Genomic DNA, 16,826 nt, shown 5'->3' with positions numbered 1-16,826 from the left:
GAGGAGGTCTTGCCTCTGCCATTTGTTACTACCAAGGACACACAAGCATTAAAATGTGATAGATTTCACCTTGACCTCAATGTTCTCATTTTTAAAAGAGGGGTTGGCCTAGAAAATTCTAAGGTTTTTTCCAATTTCAGGTCATATAAGCCAGGCCTACTGTCAGACACCTGTGCCTTCCTAGACAAGTCACTTAATCTCCATTTGCCTTATTCTCTTGTCTGTAAAATGGGAATAATAATAGTACCTGTCTTCCCAGGGTTGTTGTGAAGATCAAATGAAATAATATTTGTAAAGCACCTTAGTACAATTTGTGGCTTATATTAGATGCTACATAATTGCTACTGTTATTATTTTTATTAACCATTATTATTAGTGCTCAAAATTAAAAGCTAAATCAGACACTACTATACATGTTCAAATGCCAAAAAATCTTTAGGATTGGCATCCTTACTGAATTTTAATGGTACCCCTTAGAATTTCATTCTTGTAATAGCTGGTACAGACTTTAGTTCTGACCCTTCATCCCTGAGTTTTCAGTTCCTTTCTCTGGATTTTGGTTTCTTTATCTTTGTTTGAATGAATAAGATATCACAGACATTCCTTCCAATTACAAAATATCAGAATGTTATCATTCTGTTGCCCTATGACTAGGTGAAAATGATGTTTTTGATTCTTATTTATTGTTTAAACTCTAGTTGAAAAATGTAAGTTGAAAAATAATAATAGTTCCCATTTACTAAAGTGCTTTATGTTCACTATTTCATTTGAGCTTTAATATAGCCTTGTTGAGGGTGGTGCTCTTATTATCACCATTTTACAGCTGAGAAGACTAAGACTTGGGGTATGAAATATCTTGACGTTGGTCGCAAAGTAAATGACTGAGGTGGGATTCAAAACCAGGGCTTCTGATTCCATGTCCTGTACAATTGTCAACTATGTCATGCTCCCTTCTCAAGTGAAAGATGGCAGGAATAGAAGAAGGGAAGCCATTCAGCTTTCAAGTGTGGCACTGCCTGAAGTGAAATCTGTGTCATACAGAGTTCAAGAGTTTGAAGAAATTAATTATTTGGGATTTTCTTATTTTTTTCCCAAAGAAATGATCAGCTTTCTAATAGTCACTTTTGGTGATAGAAGTCCTGACTGGTTAGTTAAATCCTATTGGTTGGTTTGCTTTCTTCATGGTACATCACATTATAAGCCACATTATTATATTGGTGATGCATTTCCTCCAAATGTCTTTACTTTTTATTCCTTCAAAAATCTCTTGTTTTGGGGCGGCTAAGTGGCGCAGTAGATAGAACACTGGCCTTGGAGTCAGGAGTACCTGAGTTCAAATCCGGCCTCAGACACTTAATAATTAGCTAGCTGTGTGGCCTTGAACAAGCCACTTAACCCCATCTGCCTTGAAAAAACCTGAAAAAAACAAAACAAAAAAAAACCCTCTTATTTTGATAGAAGTATATTTTCAGTTGTAGTTAACAAGAAGGTTTTGATTTTCATTTCTCTTTTCAGTAAATTCAAGGAACAGTTTCAGTGTGTGTACAGTATAGCTGCTAAAAGGTTAAAAAATAACAACAACCAAAACCCTAGACATTCATAAAGTTAAAAGGAAAAAAATCTCAAACAATTTAATCAGCTTTTGAGTTTGACCTTGGTTTTGCATTCATGGTATTTCTTTTATTTAAGACTCCGTTCTCCTCTCCCTAAAAAAATAAACTGCTTTCTTCCCCAAAGATCAGATCTGTTTTGAAAGTGTTTGTATTCCCCTAGTAATCTTTAGTTTGGATATTCTTGAGCTAATGTTTGCAGTTTTGACCTCTACTACATATATTTGAATTCATTAGAAGAAAGATACAACTGCTTTCATTTCCCAGGAAGTTTGTTTGTTTGTTGAGAAGAGACTATGGAAAAATGGGAAATTTTAATAACTTTATCATCTAGCTCATCACACTTGAATTCAACTGAAAAAAATTACATTGTTAAAATTTACATTTTTATGTTTAAATAAAATAGAACAGATGTTAAGGGCTAGCTTAACATATGAATTAAAATTATGTTGAATCTTTTCTTCCAGATCTGGAAATAGTGGGTTTTATAGATATAGCTGATATTTCAAGTCCCCCAGTTCTGTCTAGGCATCTGGTCTTGCCCATTGCTCTTAACAAAGGTGAGTTCTCCTTTTAACTTTGGGGCATATACAAAAAATCCTATAATTCAAACTTATTTTAAATGGTTCATACAGTTAAAGAGGATTATTTACTCTGTAAGATTTTAGAGAAAGAAATTGTACTGGGATTAAAAAAAAACCCAAAATCTAAACAGAACCTAACAAATTAGATGTCCCATGCTATCATGCATTCATTTTAGGGTCCTTTAGATGTAAGACATCATGTGAGGTACTTTGAGGCATTCCAGGGTCCTGAATCTTTCAAAAAGTTTTCTCGGTTTTTAGATGAAGATGAAGCATAATGGAAAAACTCAAGGGATCTATGACTTTGTTGGTGAGGGTAATCTCTCCACTGCCCACAAGGCACATATTATTGTCCCCTAACTAGGTGGGATTTGGGAGTGACCAAAATATTCCTCATCCAGCCTGAGAATGAGCCTTCCCAAATGTATCCAGCCTGGACATCAGGCAGTATATGATTACTGTCCTTTATACAACCTTTTTACCAACTTGGTGCCAAGACCTATTTTGTACTATCCTAGCCTTCATAAACCCACGGTCACCTCCATGGTATACTGAGACTACAGAGTAGAATTTCTTCTTGTTGGTTCCTCTATCTTTTAAAAGATCTTTTTGAAAACTGAGTTTTACATTCTTTAGCTATTGCATAGTAGCTGCTTATTTATATTTAAATTGATTTCAACATTAAAGTATTAACAGTGTTTCCTTTTCTCTGAGTTTCCATCAGGATTTTTATCCCATTCATTTACATTCATATTTCCTCTTAAATAGTCATAATTACGGTTAATGTGTGCTTCATGCTTGGTTCTACTTTTTTGTGTATGTATCATTTCAGAATAGTCTTATATTTCTTTACATTCCTTATTCTTGTCAGTATTAATTACATTATAAAATTCTGAACATTTTAATTACAAAATATTTTACTATTTTTCTCTTGTTGGTCATTTGGTTTTATTCTAGTTTTTTGAATGCAGTGAAAAATTAGGAATTATTAAGTTAAAGGATATGCATATTTTTCTAACTCTTATTTAGTAGAAAGATTCGACAAATGTATAATTGCACAACAATGTCATTTTCTTCTCTAGTTTTTCAGGTAATTTGTATTTGAACTTTGACCAGTTCCCTCTTTGTTTTTGCATAGAAGGTGATGAGGTAGGTACAGGTATCACTGATGACAATGAAGATGAAAATTCAGCTAATCAGATTGCTGGTAAAATACCCAACTTTTGTGTCCTGCTCCATGGCAGCCTGAAAGTAGAAGGAATGGTGGCAATTGTTCAGTTAGGGTAAGGATCTTTTGAGTCTTTCTAAAGGTCATTCCTGTCTCAGTAATTCTGACTCAGTAAATGTAAAAACTAGTTTACAAAATAAGATGCTTTTAAAATTTGAAGGAAATAGGTTTTATTGTTTATATTAATATTTTTACATATATATCTAAAATGTTCATGCATATACTTTTATATAGTATTACATTCTTTTTAATATATAGATATATATATATAAATATATGTATCTATATTATATATAGTATAATATATATAGGCGAGAAGAATTAGAAGATAAATGAAACACTCTTAACCTTATGACACTTCTAGAGATGGGTGTGTCCACAGGAAACATTTTACAGAGTAGGGATTTTATATCAGTGATAGAATGGACATTTTAGGTAAAAAACTAAGTCTAGAGTAGACTTGTTAAATGTTAAGCTTGAGTTTGGGGGTAAGCAGGTTTGATATGTCATTGCTAGCTTTGATGTCCTTTGATCTTTCTTATTATTTCCATACAGTCCTGAGTGGCATGGAATGCTATACTCTCAAGCTGATAGCAAGAAGAAATCAAATCTCATGATGTCTCTCTTTGAGCCTGGCCCAGAGCCTCTCCCTTGGTTGGGGAAAATGGCACAACTGGGGCCTATTTCAGGTACAACTTTAAGAGAGTCCTACTCACTCTTTGGTTTTTCCTTCTGTTACTTTAAAGATGTTCTCTGGCAACTGTGTCCAATTAAAAGGATTGTGAACTCCCTCCTTTGATCATTGTATTTTTTTGAATGTGGAATAAACTGCACAGATTCCCTTTTAATTTTTTTTATCCCCCCTTTTTTTTTAAATTTTTGCAAGGCAATGGGGTTAAGTGGCTTGCCCAAAGCCACATAGCTAGGCAATTATTAAGTGTCTGAGATCAGATTTGAACTCAGGTACACCTGACTCCAGGGCCAGTGCTCTATCCACTGCACCACCTAGCTGCCCCTCAGATTTCCTTTTAAACAAAAATTGGAAACTAACTTAAAAGTAAAACTTCAGTTTCGAATTTAGCACATGAATGAGATTTTATACCCCAGTAATCCTGTAAAGAGTTTCTCATTTTCTTCATAAATGATCTTTTGTTGTAACTTCAAAGGTGAGCTCTCCTTTTAACTTTGGGGCATATATGAAAGATCCTATAATTCAAATTTATTTTAAATGATTCATAGAGTTAAAGAGTATTATTTTTCTCAATTTAATTTAGTAGTTACTTATTTAGCATATGACATTTCCTTAGCTAAATACTGCCAAGGTATATAGGGGATAAAGAAGAAATATAAGCTACTATATCTACCCTTAGTGAGCTTATAGTTTAACTGGATAGACAAGACATACTCTAATAGTGGATTTCTTTTTAGCATTTGGGGAAAGGAGCTACTTGGTTCTCTCACCAGAAAGGTTGAATCATTAAATGGTGATAGCAAAAGGATATGCAAGTGGTATTAGCCATGTAGTATTCTTGTGTTCCAGTATTACCAATTTTTTTTTAAGTTTTGTTGTTGTTGTTGGGTTTTTTTGGTAAGGCAAATAGGGTTAAATGGTTTGCCCAAGGCCACACAACTAGGTAATTAAGTGTCTGAAGCTGGATTTGAACTCAGGTACTCCTGACTCCAGGGTTGGTGCTCTATCCACTGTGCCACCTAGCTGCCCCAGTATTATCATTGTTTATGTGTATAGCAGACTTCTCTTCTTTGAGACAACAGAGTTCAAAAGCCCAATTTCCCTATGTTATCTATTTTATATGTTAGTCTTATGAGAGGAAGAAGTGTTCATAATATTCCTTGAGCAGCAGCAGGTGACTTTGTTTCAATGCTAATTTGTTAACCCTTTTTTAGTGGCCTTCATCCCAGGCTTCACAATCCCATGCTAATCTCATGTTAATGATAATAATTGACTTGTAAAAGAATTTTTAGAACAAAGAGGGGAGATTGGCTTATACTTTATTTTGAGCAATTACACACACACACACACACACACACACACACAAGAACATATGCACATACGTATGTGCATGTATTATGTAAGATAGAGAAGTTGAGTTTACTGCAACATCCTTTATCTAGAAAAGGAATTCTTAGACCTCTTGCTTGGGTGTAGTTTCCAGTAAGGCTGCTCTCAGGTGACTTAGGAAAGCCTGTAAGCTTTAAAACCCATTACATTAGACTATTACATAAAAACTATTAGGACAACATAAAACAATAAATAACCAAGAACCAAAATATGTACTAATGGCATTAAGTACTAACATATATATAGATATAGATATAGATATATAGATATAGACATGCACACACATACATATATATATGGCATTAAGTATTAACATATACATATTATATATAGTTATATTATATATATGAGAATGAGTGGCATGGTTAGAATTTGCACTCCCTGGAAGAGGTTTATGTTGGCCAGAAGTTAAAATAGGGTTTCATAGTTAGAATGAGTATATATGGAAGAAGATTGAGGTAATGTTTATTAAGAGTCATGAATGTGAGGGTGAAGAACTAGCCTTAAACCCATAAGTTGTAATTAATTAGTAAACTCCTGGACCAGGAGGCAAGTACCCTTTAGAGATACTGCCATTTCTACAAATATGTTAAAAAATGAAATGTGGCTTTTAAGATTCTTCAGGGGCATTGTTTGATTATTCCACAAGATGGGGATATTTCTCCATTTAAGTCTTTCCCCTTTTACTTGTCCTTTATCATTTTCTTTGTATCTCTTGCTCATTTTTGTGGGGGTCTTATGTTCCCTGTTTTTAATTTTAAAAATTAGCAGAATGAGTTTGTAATTCTTTCTTGCAAAAAAAAATATTCTTTTTTGCTTATGTGAACCTCAGTTTATTTTTTCTTTGGAATAGTGACTTAAAATAGTAGCCTCCCATAAAAAAGATTCTCTAGCCCTGTTATAGTTAATGAGAAACTATTGGAATTTTTTGAGTAAAAAAAATTAATCTGACATAAGGCTGTGAGTGCTTTGGAGATAATTATCTGGAAATAATTTAAACCTAATTTTTCTAGCCTTTTTCTGCTATTGGTTGACTAGGTAATACTGATTAGAAAATTTAACTTACATATTTGGAGAAATGAATTTAATGTCTTTTAGGTATAAATGTTATTTCCTTGATGTTTGCTAGAGAATCACTTTTAGAAAACTTCATTTCTTTTAAGATGCCAAAGAAAATCCATATGGTGAAGATGATAACAAGAGTCCTTTCCCCTTGCAACCTAAAAACAAGCGCAGCTATGCCCAGAATGTGACTGTGTGGATTAAGCCAAGTGGTTTACAGGTAACCCATCTTTTTTCCTTTGTCATTAATGATTAGAACTGTGATTCAAAAGTTCCCCTATCTTGGGGAGGGTGTGGTGACAGAAAAAATACTCATTCTTATGCAGTATTCCTCCTGCTCAAACTTAATAATCAAAAAAAGTCACATCTGAAATTTACTACATGTAAAGGTGTTAAAGCACATTTTCTATTTGTTCCTCCAAAATTAGCAAAGTCAGGAAAGGCATTTGGGTTATAAGACCAAGAAAAGAATTTCTGCTCATCCTATGCTTTCTCCTGGTTTCCAATAGATTACTGAGAGTCAAAAGTTTCTTCTCTTTCTTTAAGTTCTTCCTCTCCGACCCACTCAGCTCTCAGTCATATACCTACAAATCTCCTTGGCAGTAAGGCAGCTCATGAAAAGTAAACATATACAAAACTTTGAAATTCAAAAAAATGTGACTGTAGTCGTCAACCTGAGAAAGAAAACCACATTTACCATAGATGTAATGGAATGATTTTTAGATTTTTGAAGTTTTATATGTGTTTATTTTTCATGGAATCATTTCCAGATTGACCTGCCTCCCAAGAGCATGTGTGAATGCTTCATGTTCATTATAAAGCCCCCTGAGACTTAGGATAGAAAATACCATCCATATCCAGAGAAGGAACTCTGGAGTTTAAATGAAGACCAAAGCTTACTATCTTCAATTTTTAGAAGTTGTCTTATGTGTTATATAATTTTGTTATCTCTAGTGTTTTCTTTTGGATCTGATTTTTCTCTCACATCATGTTCAGTTTTGATCCATGTTTAGCAAGGTTACAAAAGTCAAATCTACATCAGATTGCTTTCTGTTTGGGAGGAGAGGAGAGGGAAGGAAGGATGGGAGAAAAATTGTAAAACTTGCAAAAAGAATGACTGGTAAAAATTACCATTGTTAGTAGTTGGAAAAACAAATAAAATATTTACATAATATAAAGCCCCCTGAGGAAAAAAAACCCATGCCTATATATTTTTAAACATTGTATTTATTTAAGGCAGTGGGGTTAAGTGACTTGCCCAAGGTCACACAGGTATCTGAGACCAGATTTGAACCCAGGTACTCCTGACTCTAGGGCTGGTGCTCTATCAGCTCTGCCACCTAGCTGCCCTTACTATATCTATATTTTAAAAAATTAATACAACAGAATCCTCACACTTGACAAATCTGCAAAGTAGGATTCTTATATTTTTAATTAAATTTGAATGTTTAAAAAAAATTGTCACTCTTCCATTCTTCCTCTGATTAATCACAAGTTTTTCCCTCCTTTAATAGACAGATGTACAAAAGATTTTAAGAAATGCAAGAAAACTACCTGAAAAAACACAAACATTCTATAAGGTGAGAATGATGGGATCAGGGATTTTGGTGTACACTCGTGGTGATTAAGTGAGCCAAAGTCCTAAATATGATTAGTTGGTAATAAGCTACTTTAAGACAAGACAATTCAAAACCCAATTTATCTTTTTGCCTCCAGATAGTAATTCTTGCCAATAGTATTTTCATCTGGGATGAGATACTTCTACTTGTTGGTGAATTCTTAGCAGGTTTGAATCTCCTTAGGACTGTAAAAAGCTCAAAACTTTGAAAAAAAAATTGATGCCTTTTGGGCGGGGGGCTAATCATTTCCCAGTGTAGAGCCCTCACTGTAACAAAGTAAAACAGTTAAGCAAAACTGAGCAGTACAACAACCATTAATGGTAATGTGTGCAACATTGTGTATCCATAGTCCCCTACCTTTCTACTGAGAGAAGGGAAGTATATTTCATCATTGGTCATTGAATTTAATCCAAATTCACCTGTGTTTAGTAATATCTTCATTTATAATATTGTAATCATTGTGAATACTGTGCTCCAGGTTACTCTGCATACACTTTTCTCTGAATTCTCATTTGTTGTTTCTTGTGGTATATTTCATTATATATTTCTGTGTCATGTTTGTTTAGTCATTCTCCTTGCCCCACTCTTATGAAACCCAAAATTTTTCAAAAGTTTTACCTAGAACTATCTGTGAAAAATAAATATTTATGAATTGGTCTAGAGATGCTTTAGAATCATCAGAAGTAGTAAAGATCAAAGGAAACATTGATGACTCATGACTCCATTGTCATTCCAGAATATAATTGAAATTAATTTAAAGAGCGGCACATAGTAGCCTGGCTTGTCATAGTTGTGCCATGTCTAATTAGATATGACCCCCAAGTCTGATCTTTAGATATTGAAACAACATAATACAGGTTCTGTGTCTAAAGAGTGCTTCTTCTGCTACGCCACACTTCCTGTTAGCATGGCTTTAGCATCGTTGTGCATTCTTAGCTTTTGCTCAGACTTTCCAAACCTGTTACAGTCCAAATAAAGTCTGATGGATGGGGCAGAGCTGGAGTCATTTTATTCCCATCAGTTATTCTGTTTAAAAAAGCAACCTTATCAGCACCAGAACTTTTGCACTCACCAGCATGTCCACACATATGCCTAAAAATACTGGCAAGCATTTTTAAACTTGAAAATGGATTTTTTTTTTTCTGAGCACAGGTAAACACTTAAATACTGGATGTTCTTCTTATTTTCCCACTATTTGTGTAACCACCTCTCAGGTCTCTTTTGCTGCCTCTTCATCCATAAAACTCAAACTCTGGATTTTCTCTAAGGCACTGTCCTCTGGTCCCCTCTTTATCTGTACTCTTTCAGTGACCTCAAAAAATAATTTTTTGCCCCTTTCCAAATTTTCCTATGTTTGCACCATCATTGTCTTGTCTTTGATGCTACCTTGACTCCTCATTCTCCCTTATTTCATAGTTGCAAAATCTTGACACATCTACCTCCACAAAATCTCCCCCATCTGACTTTTCTCTATATACAGGTTGTTCTTGAATCATTTTAGTTATGTCCAACTCTTTGTAAGCTCATTTAGGGTTTTCTTGGCAAAGGCAGTGGAGTGGTTTGTCATTTCCTTCTCCAGCTCATTTTACAAATGAAGAAACTATGAGTTAATTGACTTGCCCAAAGTTATATAGTTAGCGCCTGAGGCTAGATTTGAACTCAGAAAGATGAGTCTTCCTGACTTAAAGACCAGCACTCTATCCACTATACCACTTAGCTATCTATTCCCTTACTTCAACTATCTCCCTACTCTAATCAGTCCTTCACACTGCTATCAGTGACTACTTAATTGCAGATATAATGATGTCACTCCCTTAATCAACTCCAGTGACATCCTGTGACTTCCAGGATAAAATATAAATCTTAATTTTTACAGTTCTTCACAACCTGGCGTATTTCCAGTCTGTTTGATCCAATCAAGCTGGCCTTCTATTCTTCATACAGCACTCCATCTTCTTCTAATTCTATGCTTTTATTTTACCCTGACTCCCATCTCACCTCCATTTTAAAGAATTCCAGTATTCTTCAAGGCTTAGTTCAAGCACCAACCTACATGGAGCCTTTCTTGATCTCCCCAGCTGCCTTGTATTTATTCTCTCCATATGTATTCTGTATGTGCACATATTTATATTCCCAGGGTATGACACATACTTGGTGTTTAATAAATGTCTGTTGGTTGATGAAAATTTTTTTATGGAAAAGATTCATTTCAAAGTAGTAATTCATTTATATTTTGTTTCAGGAGTTAAACCGTTTACGAAAGGCTGCTCTGGCATTTGGCTTCCTGGATCTTTTGAAGGGAGTAGCTGACATGCTAGAAAGGGAGTGCACCCTTCTCCCTGACACAGCCCACCCTGATGCTGCATTCCAACTATCCCATGCTGCCAGGCAACTCAAACTGGCCAGTACTGGTACCTCTGATTATGCTGCTTATGATCACAACATCACCCCCCTTCAGACAGACTTTTCTGGAAGCGGCACTGAAAGAATGTGAAGTTGGCTCATTTAGGGAACATTTCCTTTAAAAGAAAGAGACAGGCAGCCAGACTTCCAAAGTGGTGAGAAGAAGCACGTGATGAAAACCTTTCTAGGTTGGATTGGAATCGCTAGGCTAAATCTAAAGACTCTCCCAAAAAACTTACTAGACGTAGTTAACTCCTTAGCTTTCATGGTGGGAAGACGTGGATGTGAAAGGCTCTTGTTTCTGAAGGACAGTGGTTGTTTCTGCTATGCAAAATTCCTAGGCAGCTTTGGCTGGAAGTGGAATCCTTGGACAACTATATGAAAACTCACTAATAAGAGCTTTCCCTACTTGACCTCCAGACAGGTGTTCCCCCTCCTGCCTTAGAAGCCATCCAGCAAAAAAGGCACAAGTTTTCTCTAACATCTGCACTTGGAATGAACAACTCAGGCAACCTTAAGAAAAATGGTGATATTGATGATGCTGTTTATTTTAAGATGCAGTTTTAAACAGTGACCAGATATCTAATACATAGAAGATTGGTTGGGGCTTTTTTTTTTAAGTTTTTAAAGTAAAAACAATAAAATGCTTGATTTTACAAAATGGTTTCACTTGGAGACTAATATTTCAGATTTCATTTGTTTTCCCAATCTATTTATCCAGTATGTTTTTAATTTGCTTGTAATTTACTCATCATTACTTAAGTTTTAACCTACAGGATATAAGAGTTTACTGAAATATCACAGGTTTAGAACATGTACCCTTGAGTTTTATTTTGGTATAGACTATTTGAGCACAGGTTTATTACTCATCACTACATAGGCCAAGGTTCAGTCAAAATCAAGTTCTGGGAAAATAAAAAAAAATCTAAGATGAAGAGTTATATAAACAAAAAATAGTACTGAATTGAGAATGGTAGATCTGTGTTGTGGTCCTAGATGTATCACAAACTAGCTATGAACTTAAGCAGCCATACCATTCTTCTGGACCTCAACTAATCTACAAAATTAAGAGGACTAGATGGACATCAGGGGTTCTTGACCTTCTTTGTCATGATCCACCTCTCATGATGATGCTTTTAAATTCATAAAATGGAAACCAATTAATTTTAAATAGTTATAAATTTTTTAAAAAACCAAATTCATGACTCCAGGTAAGGAATCCTTGAACTAGATGATCTCTATATTCTCTTAACAGCTCCAATGAGTATGCCTTTCAGAGCCTCTAAAATTATAGACAAGCAACATTTCTCATCATTGGTTGTTTCATAGTTTCCTCTGGAAGCCACACTGTGCTCAACTTGGAAGAATGTGTTAGATTAAAGTTTCATGAAAATAAAAGTTAGAGTGAACCCAAATTAAAGCAACTGAATCTGCCATGAAAATATTCCAGAGGTATGATCTGATATTCCTATCTTCAGGGTTCTGAATAAAGCACCAAAAACCCTAAGATTTTGATTGTAAATGTTTTAATAGAAATCCACCATCTTTTTTGCCTCCTCAGAGACAGTATAATAAGATCCATGACAATCACAAAGAATACAAGTTTTTTCCTTGAGAGTATAGGCTACTTGACTGCAAAGCTGGAATGCCTGATTTCATAAGAACTCAAGTTGAAAGAACCTGTCAGAAGTCATTATGAACAAGTTAAGTGTTAATGAGAAGCTGCGGGCATGCAAAACATTTTCCTACCAAGGAATAAATTAAGAGGGGAAAATCCCTTCCCTATGCCAATTAGGTGTTTGATATCAAGCCAGGATACTGTCCTAGGCTCACAGCTCCTGTAACTAGAAAGTAGAACTCATTGTGTGATTCCTGGACAGGAATAATGGCTTATGTTCCAGGACAGGGCTGAACCATCTATTTATGCCTTGAATGCTTCACTTCAAATGCTGTTTCTGACTTTCTCTATGGTATACTCAAAGTGCAATGAAGAAAACCTTATTAATCTTTAAGACAAGTGATCCTTTTTCTTTCAAATTCCTTCTACCCCTGCTAAGATGTTTCCTTCCAGAATCTCTTAATTGATACCAGCTAGCTGACTGCCAAATTCCCAGCTTTGTTTTCCCAAATATGCTACAATGGTAAGTGAAAAAGTCAGTTTCACTCCAGTAGAATGAAGGCAGCTATGATCCTTCCAAAAAATTACTTTTCCCACTATTCTTTTACAAATAGACAACTGGGTGGACTCTGCAGTGAGCACAGATTAAACTAATATCTTAATTTGTGCATTACCTTAAGCTTACCATGTTCATTCTAATGACATGAATTTTAAAAATTATTTAACTTCAACAGAAATTGGGGGGAGGGGAAGAGGGTTGTTTGCAATTAAGTCACCAGAGAAAAGACAGCAAAATGGTTTCCTTTTTTCTCTCAAACATTTTACTCTATGTCCACACAATCAAAACTACTGGAAAGGCAGCATCCACCAGCATTAAGAGGTAAGATGTAGGTTCAGCAAAGGTTCTAAGATCCCAAAGTCTTTCCCCAATATGGCTCAGATAAAAGTTTATCAGTGGCTGGGCCTAAACTGATCATCAAAAGATCCCATCTTGTGATAGCAAGTAACCTATAATACTCATGCATTTTTTGGTCTCTGAGACCCCATCTCTGTAGTTTTCAGTTACCTATAAGAGAGCACCATCCTGCTTGTCCTTTCAATTTATTGTTGAAACTGAGAAATCTGAACTAAAAGAATGTTATAGCACAGTTTTTTGCCTTTAAATGCTCAAAAAGTGTAGCTGGCTGACTGACAGAGCAGAGATTGGGGCAAATCCTTCTGCTATCACTAACTATACAGTATATGCAGGAATTATGTACTGTTCTTAGAATGCTGAAAGTTAGGAGTCAAGTTTAGTTGATTGAAATGAGGGTTACCAGTCATGCATGTTTTGTAATGAAGTGGTATAATAAGTAAAGGAATGTTACCTAGGGCTGTGGAATCACGGAAAATTAAAATTATTAAACTTTAGAAAAGCCTTTGCATTGGCATTATAGATAAAACCATTAAGAACTGCAGATTATGATTAATCTGGTAAGAAGCCATTTGCTGCTCTACTTAATTGGTTTTTCTCTTTTTGGGTCCATAGCGCCGCCTTCGTTGTTTATAAAGGTGACGAAAATTTACAAACAGTCCTAAAATGTAAAAGAACAAAGATTAGAATTCAGAATATTGGTATCAATGTAATACAACCAGGGCAATTCTGCAGGGTAAGGTTGAAATGCATCCCTTAGCTTCCAGCATGGGGCTTCCCTTATCTGTCCCTCACAATTTTGAAAGTCATTACTCTACTCCAGTAGGCTGAAAAATAGTTATTTTCAAAAAAAAAAAACATTAACATGGAGTGGGTCTCTTTTAATGAATAAATTAAATATTTTTAAACTATCAAATTTTAATTCCTAATTTAGTAAAAACATCAACCTAATCTATGCAAACAAAAGCTCTTTAGGCTTCTCAGTAATGTTTGAGTGTAAAGGAGCTGCCATTAAATAAAGAGGCAATTCCAGTCCTTGACTATTACTAGAATAAATTATAAATTATCAGTAAGCATGGATCTAAAGATTATTTCACACTCATGAGGAAAAGAAAATATAAAAGTGTATATATTAAGGGTAAATGGATATAAGCACAAAATGGAACCCCAAGAAGCAGGTAGGCAAAATTTTAGGAAATTTAGGAGGAAGAATTTGAGCTCAGATGAATATTTTCTCCATCAAGATGGCTTTCCTCTCAGGGAAAAAAAAGAATGTTCTGAAGATGGTCCTGATAAATGAACCTATTTCTAATGAGTCAATACTTACCTAAAAATAGTATTATAAGATAGATTTGAAGAAAAAATGAAAATTTGACTGTGATGTTCAGTGGATATGGCAATGTAAAGCTGAACTTCCCTGTCTCACTGAATATTGGAATAGACTGGATGACTGAGACAGCTGAAAGCAAAAGGTAACACTTGTCAGAGACAGGTAAACCAATGCAGTAACACCTTAATGATATTTTTAATATTTTGCCCCCAAAATTCTGATTTTACATATGTTTGAAATATCCTTTCAAGAGGTTTAGTTTTCTTCCTGTTTCTAAATCTTCACAACTCCAGCTATCAACACAGACTTCAATGGCCAACAAAATAATTCTACAGGTAAGCCCTGAATGGAGTTCCCAGTTTTAGAGGCCCTAGGTCTGGAACCAATGGGAGGAACATCACCTATGACATGTCTACTTTCTACATCAAGTTTTGGGCCAAGAGCCTTCCTGGGAGAAAGTAAATTATTTCCACAAAATGATACCACCATGCAATCAGACACAAACATACATTTTACACTTCTATACTTCTGTAGTATCTTAATTTCATTTGATTTTTTTCAACAGGCAGGACAAGATTATCTCCAATTGAAGTTGAAAAAACAGCCCAGAAGCTTCAAAATCTCACAGCTGGTTAATGGCAGGCAAGTTTCCTGACAATTAAGAACAGTGCTCTTTTCTCCATCTTAGTACGGCCAATTTTGCGTGTGTGAGCTACTAAGTAAAGATAATCAAGCAATGTAAGAATAACTATAGTCATTCATATATGAGCTAATCTCTCCAGACTTAAGATTTATTTCCAGTTTACTTTGAGGTTTTTGGATCCTAACAACTTCTGCTACCATCATGTGGTCACTCCTGATTGATCAGAAAACAAATTATCAAAATATCCAATTACAATTTCCATTCATTTTAATTTTTTTCTCCACTGCTTCCATACCTGATAGTGCCTTCACACTGACTAGCCAGTCACCATGGTCAAACAGAAGATGGTTTGACCTGGGGATCCAATCCTAACTGAGAAAAAGTAATTATCTATATTACTTTGATCTCTCTTCAGTTTTCTCATCTCACTTAACCAGTTCATGTATAGTTGATAAAGAAAATCCCAGAATTCCTAAAAATACCTTCTGCCAAACATCCCAGAGGATAGCAAGGAATCCAGATGGTGTATCGGATCCATGTGAGTAATTTCCATTCTATGTCAATGCAGGCAAGCATGTAGAATGGATACCTGGGGCAAACAAGAAACAATTTTTTAAATTTAGAAGCCACTTTTTAAAACCTCAAGAGGCTCATTGTCCCTTCAGAAAGTATAGTTATGTCTCAATCATACACACACACACACACACACACACACACACACACACATATATGGCTTATAATCTACAGCACAATTTTTACACCAGTTGAGATAATTTCCCAGCATGCTTTTGGGCCACCTCCCAAAATTTTAAGACATAAAAATTCATTTCTCTACTAGACCAAACTAAAAAGTAAATCTGCTTCCTCCAACCCCAACAGCCCATTTCATTTTTGGACAGCTATTTGTTAAGTCTTTTAAGATTAAACAGAGCTCAAACTTCTTAGTTTTGCCTGTTGCGGAATCACTGATTAAATTTAATCTTCCTTTCCCCCACTCAGAACAACCTTTCAAATATCTTTCTTTATTCTAGCTACTCAGCCCTATTTCATTTAACCTGTGTTCCTGTGACAGTTGCAAGTCCCCTTTTATCCTGTGCCCATCTGTTAGTTAAGTATCCCCCCCCCCCTTTTTTTTAAGGTTCTTGCAAAGCAAATGGAGTTAAGTGGCTTGCCCATGGCCACACAGCTGGGTAATTATTAAGTGTCTGAGACTGGATTTGAACTCAGGTACTCCTGACTCCAGGGCATGTGTTCTATCCAGTGCGCCACCTAGTTGTCCTATAAGTATCCCTCTTATAAAAGTATGAAGTCTACACCTGAATACAGTTTCTAAACTATATTTATATTCTGTCTAGCTGAAAGAAAAGTAGAATTCTTACCTCCTTTGTTTGAGATGCTATATTTTTATCAGCACAGACTTGTCCTCTCCTGTGTCTACTATATTCCACAACTGACTTATAATTTGGCTTGTATTTCTCCATCAGGCCTTTGAAATAGGAACCACTAACATTGTCCTATATAGCATATAGGTCTCCTAATACGCTATAATTTTGAGATTGAATTTTTGAATCTAAGAACAGTAGGACTTTTATTTTTTACTATTAAGTTTTAACTTGTTAGTTTGGTCCCATTATTCCATTCTTAAATCTTTCTGAATGCTGACTTTGTCAGTCAGCATAATTGCTATATCACCCAGTTTTATGTTATTTATATATGTTTTAAGCATTGATTTTTCT

At 35.1% G+C, this 16,826-nt stretch overlaps 2 protein-coding genes across 9 annotated transcripts in view; one reads left to right on the top strand and one right to left on the bottom strand.

The window, feature by feature from the left end:
- Positions 1-11,246, top strand: part of INTS14 (integrator complex subunit 14) — a 23,168-nt gene extending 11,922 nt beyond the window's left edge. For 6 of the 8 annotated variants that reach the window (XM_074234418.1, XM_074234420.1, XM_074234422.1 and 3 more), the window contains 6 exons: positions 2,078-2,170; positions 3,333-3,477; positions 3,978-4,111; positions 6,666-6,784; positions 8,079-8,144; positions 10,426-11,244. In XM_074234418.1, coding sequence (XP_074090519.1) covers positions 2,078-2,170; positions 3,333-3,477; positions 3,978-4,111; positions 6,666-6,784; positions 8,079-8,144; positions 10,426-10,677 — 809 coding nt within the window. In that variant the 3' untranslated portion in view covers positions 10,678-11,244. Of the gene's footprint in view, positions 1-2,077; positions 2,171-3,332; positions 3,478-3,977; positions 4,112-6,665; positions 6,785-8,078; positions 8,145-10,425 lie in introns of all 8 variants that reach the window. The other 2 variants (XM_074234424.1, XM_074234423.1) reach the window with 2 other exon arrangements.
- The window catches only part of HACD3 (3-hydroxyacyl-CoA dehydratase 3), a 27,697-nt gene continuing 21,984 nt past the window's right edge, over positions 11,114-16,826 (bottom strand). The window contains exons 9-11 of the mRNA XM_074234425.1: positions 15,573-15,679; positions 14,445-14,576; positions 11,114-13,778 (exon numbers count right to left, since the gene is read on the bottom strand). Of these exons, the coding sequence (XP_074090526.1) occupies positions 13,702-13,778; positions 14,445-14,576; positions 15,573-15,679 (316 nt within the window). The 3' untranslated portion in view covers positions 11,114-13,701. The remainder of the gene's footprint in view (positions 13,779-14,444; positions 14,577-15,572; positions 15,680-16,826) is intronic.

This window comes from Macrotis lagotis, chromosome 4 (assembly GCF_037893015.1).
Source record: "Macrotis lagotis isolate mMagLag1 chromosome 4, bilby.v1.9.chrom.fasta, whole genome shotgun sequence".
Taxonomy (NCBI): domain Eukaryota; kingdom Metazoa; phylum Chordata; class Mammalia; order Peramelemorphia; family Peramelidae; genus Macrotis; species Macrotis lagotis.
The sequence above is the reverse complement of the archived record's forward strand: the minus strand, read 5'-3'. Positions and strand labels throughout refer to the sequence as shown.